This window comes from Mus caroli, chromosome 5 (genome assembly GCF_900094665.2).
Source record: "Mus caroli chromosome 5, CAROLI_EIJ_v1.1, whole genome shotgun sequence".
Lineage (NCBI taxonomy): Eukaryota > Metazoa > Chordata > Mammalia > Rodentia > Muridae > Mus > Mus caroli.
The window spans coordinates 57,283,629-57,291,089 of NC_034574.1; the positions used below are offsets into that span (position 1 = coordinate 57,283,629).

The following is a 7,461-nucleotide window of genomic DNA, read 5'->3' on the forward strand; positions in this document are numbered from 1 at the left end:
TTACAAGTCTCAGGAAAGAAGCCCAGGATGCACGGGAAAATCTCCCATCCAATAGAACGAGTCACCAGCTTCCCTTTCCCCTGGGTAGATGGCTGAAGGAAATGCGGATCTGCTAATAAATACCCAGGAGACACATCGTCTATCTATCCTGTTCCCTTGCTAGCTCGTTCTGATGCCCATGAAAAAGTAAAGGACAAAGGAGAAGCAGGCTCCAAAGCTCCGAGTGACTAGAACGTTCTCCGAAAAGAAGAGCAGCACGTATATTTTATAGAGAAGACAGTCGCCGTTGGAAGCCTTCCAGCTGCTTATTATTTGGGCCTGAAGAGGAGCCACCCCTGAAGGCAAGCTTGGCAGAGCCTGCTGACGTAAGAATCAGCCTGTGGTAACCCCAAACGGCCAGGAAGGCTTAACTTTTTTTTTTAAGTACTGCAGCGAGGTGGCAATTAAGAGGGGGAAATAATTATTAAGAATCCCTGGTGTGTGCCTTATAAAAACAGGAGCACAAGGCAAAGGCGTCCTTAAGTAAAAGGTAGACCTCTTAGATGTCAGTTAGAAACTCTCCCGCTGATGGCTTGTAGTTGAAGACAACACTCAGCGTCTCGGCTGGTGGCTTCCACCCTGACCACAGAGGTTCCTTTTGTGATGACAGGATTTGATACAAAGAAAAAGCAGTATACATTATAGATGTCTTTCCTCTTTCCCGGCCTAATTTATCCAGCGTGTATGGGAAGGAGTGAGAAATTCCCGACTTACTAAAAGAATCCATAACCACCTGCAAAGACTGGCACTTTCAAGGCTTTAACATAATGAAAAGGAAAGAAGAAAATAAAGCGAGGAAGGAGGCTGGAAAGCAGAACCCGATCCCGGGTGGCAAGATCTTCGCCTGGTGAGGCCTCTGAGGACCAGGACAGTAGAAAGGGGTCCACGGCTGGGGAGAAGGCGTCCCAGGAAAGCGACATCCTGAAGAATCCGAGTTGGGGTCCCGCCGTTTTTTAGAAGCGGCGGGGAGGGAAGGCGGGACCCCGGCAGGCGGGTGGGGAAGGACTCGAGCCGCGCTGCGCGCCGCACCCTGCCCGGGCCACCCCGGGACACCCAGATGTTCAGAGCCAGATCCGGTAGCACAGCAGGGCGCGCGCAACTCAGGGCGCGGCGGGGTTGTGGGCTCGACCGACCCGTCGAGCCCCTGGCTCCCTTCCGAGCGCAGACCCAACTCACGTCCCGACCGCGACCAAAGCACTCACCGGCGGCCACCAGCGGCGAACTCACAGCGCCTCCCACGAACACTGAAGCAGCAAGCACAGCGGACCCCGGGAGTCCCCACAGAGCCATCGCCGCGTCCCTCTGCCCTCCTCGCCCCGGCCGCGGCGTCCCGGGTCGGGGTAGACGGTGCAGCTCTAGGGCTGCCGGGTGGATTGAATGCAGGAGCTCGGCTCCCGCGAGCCCCTACCCGCTCAGCCTGGACCCGCCGGGACCCCGCCCACCGCACGGAAGCCCCGCCCCTGCTCGCCGCGCCCCGGTCCCTTGAAGCCTGGACCCGCCTCCGCACGCATGACCCCGCCCCTGAGTCCAGGCCGCGCCTCTTCTGTCACTCCCGCTTCCCCTCAAAACCCTTGGGTCGCGTCAGCCGCGCGCCCAAGCCGTGGCCCCACCCCGAGCCCCGCCCACTGCTGACCCTCTCCGCCTCCTCTGCTGGGCGGGCTAACCCTGCCCAGCCAAGTGGCGGGGCTGCGCGGGAGCCTCAGGCTGGAGCGGGTTACTCCCTTCTCCTGGGTCCTGGGACTAGTCAGACGCGGGAAGAAGAAGGCAGAGGTTAGGCCAGGAAGCCCAGGATAGAGAGCAGATAGGACCAGCAGTTTCAGAATGGCGCGATGTTTTTTTTCTCTATCGGAGTCTTTACCCAGTTAATTAACCTTTGTTAGTGGTCTAGGAAGGAATGCTACGTTCAAAGTCATGGTTGGTCGTTTAAACATTAAGGAGAATAAATTAAAATTAAAAAAAAAAAAAACTTTTTTAATTGTTCCCATCCCATTCTGTCTAAGCTACTTCTGTTGAGGAACATGTCCCCACATATTGGTTGTTTGCTTGCCTTGGACTGGGTTTTGTTTTAATCATCTTGCAAACACTCCCCTGGAACAATTCTTCAACTTTCCAGTCACTTCTGTCTTCATATCCTCACATCAGCTCTGTAAGGTGAGTATTATCCCCATGTCAGCCGCCAGGAAGTGAGCTCACGAAGTCTGGGCGACCTGGGCCACCATGATCCATGTATCTCCAGTGTTTGCTTGCAGGTTTAATCTCAGCTCCTGGCTCAAGGACAGCATGCACTAAGAGGGCAGAAGTAGTTGTTAAAGGGGAATGAACCTTTTTTCTGACTAGCTTCGTTTTAACTAACCAATAGCCTCGTCTTAACTAATCCGTGGAGACTCCATACAAGGTCCTTAAAGCCCAGCCCTGACAGATGTGAGCTGAATGGAGGGTGGGTCTTCAGCCCCTTCTGTAAACTGACTGGTGGCCTCTAATGCTCAAGGGGGGGGGGTTATTTCTCCTTTCTAACACCCTCCACCCTTCTGTTACAAATAGCAATGATGTGAGAATTACCAGGGAGAGAAGCTGAAGGTTGGAAACCCTGCCCTTTGAGTCAAAGACAGGAACTATGGGTCCTATGCCCAATTTGTGGCACATCCTGTAGTCTGACAAATATATCAAAGGGAAAGGCCTGAGAAAGAATGCAGAGGATGGACATTGTGCTGGCCAGTTTTTTTGTTTTGTTTTGGTTTGGTTTGGTTTTGTTTTGTTTGTCAACTCAACACAAACTAGTGATTCATCTGAGAACCTCAACTGGAAAAAAAAAAAAGTCTTCATTAGATCAGGTTGTAGGCAAGTCTGTAGGGCGTTTTTCCTAATGAGTGATTGATGGGGGAGGGCCCAGCCGATTGTGGTCTCTGTAAGAAAGCAGGCTGTCCAAGCCACAAGGAACAAGCCAATAAGCAGCACCCTTCCAAGGTCTCCCGGCCAACTCCTGACTCCAGGTTCCTACCCTGCTTGAGTTCCCAGTTTGTTTCCTCTGATAATTAAACAGCAACTTGGAAGTGTAAGCCAAACAAGCCCTTTCCTCCCTGTGGTGGTTTGAATAGGACTGGCTCCCATAAACTCCTGTATTTGAATGCTTGTCCCCAGGGAGTGACACTATTAGGAGGTGTGGCCTTGATGGAGGAAGTATGTCCCTGGGGATTGGGCTTTGATATCTCAGAAGCTCAAGCCAGGCATACTGGTTTAAGGCTGCCTGAGGATCTGAACGCTCAGCTGCCTCTCCACGGGTGTCTGCATGCCACCATGCTTCGGGCCATGATGACAATGAACTAAAACTCTGAACCGTAGCCAGCCCCAATAAATTGTTGTCCTTTATAAGAGTTGCTATGGTCATGGTGTCTCTCCACAACAACAGTGCTCATCTAAATGCATGCAGGATTGTTTGTCAAACACCCCCAAGAACAAACCACACTGTCAAACCTCTTCTCAAGGCTTCTTAAAGCATGTGATCACACAGTTATAAGGTGTCTATTCAAAATGTAAAACACTTTTCTCCCTCAGAGGTTGAATTTACTATTTAAAAAACAGTAATTTTTAATTCTTCATTAAATTTTCATATTTGAATTGTGCTCTATAGAAAAAAGTTTGCAATACAATACTTGCAACAAGGGGTAAGCCTCATTAGCCACCCCCAGACCTCTCACTTAAGGCATGACAGGGTTAGGAGTCATGTTTGATAACTCATACCTGCTGTGAGCTTAGGTTGGAAGCTAACTCTGACATTCCCCTTCCTAGACTCCCAATAACGTTAAGCACTCTGTAGTTGTCTTACTCATTTTTACATAAACCCATATTCATCATGCATTTGAATAACTTTTAGGAAAGGAGTAATGGAGGGAGGAAGAAAGGACATTTAAAAAAAAAAAAGACTAGCCGGCCGGTGGTGGCGCTCGCCTTTAATCCCCAGCACTTGGGAGGCAGAGGCAGGCAGATTTTTGAGTTCGAGGCCAGCCTGGTCTACAGAGTGAGTTTCAGGACAGCCCAGGGCTACACAGAGAAACCCTGTCTCGAAAAACCAAAAAAAAAAAAAAAGACTAGTAGAGAGGAAATAAATAAAATTAAATTGAAGTTGTGCTTCCAGGTCCTGACTTTTTTTTTTTTAATTAAATTTTCTTATTTGTCTGTGTGTGTCTGTGTGTCTGTATGTCTCTCTCTGGGTGTGTGTGTGTGTGTGTGTGTGTGTGTGTGTGTGTGCACATGCACGCATCACAGGTGTGGCTGGTGCCTGTGGAGGCCAGAAAAGTAATGGATCCCACCACCACCACCGGAAATGGGTTATGGCTGTGAGCTGAGGGTACCCGGATGCTGGAACTGATTCAGGTCCTCTGCATGAACAAGTGTTCTTGACTGCCAGACTCTCCAGCTCCAAGGCCTAAATCTTATAGATTTCTTTACTTGAAGAAGAATGTTCATCAGTGGGTATCTAAAATCATACTGCTTTATTTTAAATGCAAAGACATACATGTCGCAGAGTTTCCTTCTGTCTTGCAAAAGGTTGTATTTCTCCCGATGACATAAAATTGGCATCACAAAACTAAGTGGTCTCAGTTGTTTGTTTGTTTTTTAACAACAAAATTAAGTCTAGAAATAGTTGTAACAACCGCCTTCATTTGCTCATCTCATGGACTTGCCAGGAATCTGTGGAGAACGCTTTTTCTTTCCTGTGTTCATTTCCCTAACTTCTCACAACAGTGTTTGATTCGGGGAAGTGTCCTAGAGAGTCTCACATCGAAGCTGCAGCAATTCCAAATTCAAGATACACACAGTATCTACCTGAGGAACATAGCTGTTGCCTGGCCCAACCAGGATACAGATCCACTCCCCTCATCCTGGGCTTCCAACCTGCACACGCACAGCTCTGCTTCTGAAATGCAGGACACTTGGTCTCTCAGCTCTTCCAATAAAAAGTCTTTTCCTCTTACTTTGTCACTGCCTGTTTAAAGTGGGCTTCTTGAACTGTTTCCATAGCTGCAAAAAGATCGCCGCAGCTGATGGGAAGGCTGAAGTTAGGCTTTAAGTTAAAATGACTGTGCTTAAGAGATCTATAAAACAAAAAATGCCTCTAACCTGTCAGCCCCAATTGCCAAAGCACAGATTACTCCCTAGAATGCTGTCCGCAGAGGGCTGTTATTCAGGTAAGATAGCAAGCTGCCTATCATCACTTCTGTAAGCAAAGTTGGTTGCCCCAACTGCACTGGGTATGCTTGATCACAAGTAGGCAGGAACTAAGTCATGATACATGCTGGCCCTCCGCCTAGCCCCCATTAGATCTTTGCTAAATGAATGTTCCCATTAGTAACCCCTCACCCATGCTCAGAAAGTAAGCGAAATAAATTCATTTTTGCCCCTTAGGTATGGTGTCGCTAAATCCAACTTTGGCTTATCATTGGGACCTTAAAAAGGGGAGGTGAGTAAATATTGCCTAGTTTCCCCAAGACACCAGGACAAAATTCTTCAAAGCACCATGATTACCATGATGAAAGCACCGTGGCCAAAAGCAACTTGAGGAGAAAAGAGCTTATTTGGTGCTTCCACATGTCCATCATTGAAGGAAGGCCAGACAGGAACTCAGAGCTGGAACCTGGAGCCAGGAGCGGATGATGCAGAGGCCATGGAGGAGAGCTGTTTGCTTGCTTTCATGGCTTACTCAGCCTGCTTTCTTCTAGAATCCTGGACCACCACACCAGGGTGAGACCACCCACAATGGCCGGCTGAGCCCTTCTCCATCAATCACTAACTTTAAAAATGCCCCATAAGCTTGTCTAAAGCCCTATCTTAAGGAGGCATGTTCCCATGGTTCCCTCCTCTCAGATGACTATAGATTTGTCAACTTGACATAAAACTAAGCCCCACTATCACATACAATCTTTTTTTTTTCTTAAAGAAGAATTGATTTAATTGTGGGAATGGATCATCTATCAGAGCATGGGATGAATTAAAAAACTAACAATGCTCTGTCCTTTCTGGGGTTTACTGATTTTTTTTTCCCAGTTTCTCTGTGAGAATTTGGTTAATCATTCTCCTTAGTAGAAGCCTTTCCTGTTTCCCTCTCCACTGCTAAGTGGTCATTTTCATTACGGAAATGCATGAGTCTCTGGTGACTGGTGTTTACTCTAATTAACACTGAACATTCTCAGTAGAATTGTGTCTTTCTGTGAAGTAGATATAGTCTTATGTCCTTGTAAAGAGTTACACCTAGGGAATAAGTTTGCAGTCTTTTATTAAAAAAAAAAACTGCAAAGGAATAAAATAGTATTTTAAAAAATTTAGGAGTTTTGACCTTACAACAAACATGCATTGCCTATGCTGAAAGTGGCAGGCTAAGGGACAGAATTACTGCAAATTAAGAAAAGATCCTAGCATTGCTTATAGGAATTTCTAAATTTAGCTGGGAGAAAGCAAACAACCAGACGGTAAGATGGAAAAGGTCAAGGGCCCAGGGTCACAAGAGAGAGCCTGGCTAGTATTACTTTCTGCACTGGGTTCCTCTTCTCTGCTGATAAAAGAATCCAAGAGCAGGAAGAATCTTAATCATGACAGGCAACAATGAGTAACAAGCTTTATTACAAGTGAGGAGACAGAGAGACAGAGACAGAGAACAAACGAGAGAGAGAGAGAGAGAAAGAGAGAGAGAGAGAGAGAGAGAGAACACATTGGCAGAGCAGAAAGAACAGGTCATTTTTGTCCCTGGAAGCCTGGGGTTTTAGATGCTTCTGGTGACATGAGATGAGTCTCCTTCCCCTAATTTTGATTTGGGCAGCTTAGACAAAGAAAGGGAAGCTTACAGGCCCACAGGAAAACGTGTTCAGGACTGGCTTTGAACATATCTGGCCAGCCTGGACTGATCCGTCAGAAAGGTGGCCCTGCTTTGGGAGAAAGACCCCTGCCAGGCCTTTTTATATTTTATGTGCATTGGGTCCTATGTCAACCATGCTCTAAGCATCCTTGACTTTTACCCCTACCTAAAGATGCCTCCTTTTGCTCTGGGCAGTAGGATAGAGATAGCACAGGATGTAGACTGCTGATATGTTGCAGGATATTTCATCACACTGTGACCCCTGATAGTGTGTGATTTACTGGGGAAACCTGTCTTTAGCTGTGATGTGACTCAGCCTTAGCACACACCTTTAATCCAAGAGCTCTCTGCTGGAATATTGTAAGCAGGATTAAATAAAGTCAACCATAGGTCTAGAGGCAGAGCAAGTAACCAGTAGAAAGGGAGTGAACATAAGATTATTAAGAAAAAATTACAGAGAGTAAGAAGGAATTAGGAAGATGAATAGAGAGAAGCACAGGAAGTGGGAGGGAGGGACATCCAGTTTATAGGAGGTTTGTTGAGACAGGGGATTCATTCTCGGACACCTGTTGAGG

General features: G+C 47.2%; 1 protein-coding gene across 1 annotated transcript in view; it reads right to left on the bottom strand.

Annotated features, from left to right (window-relative positions):
* The window catches only part of Rell1 (RELT like 1), a 61,532-nt gene extending 60,039 nt beyond the window's left edge, over window positions 1-1,493 (bottom strand). The window contains exon 1 of the mRNA XM_021162445.1: window positions 1,242-1,493. Within this exon, the coding sequence (XP_021018104.1) occupies window positions 1,242-1,329 (88 nt within the window). The 5' untranslated portion in view covers window positions 1,330-1,493. The remainder of the gene's footprint in view (window positions 1-1,241) is intronic.
* Between the last annotated feature and the right edge of the window lie 5,968 nt (window positions 1,494-7,461).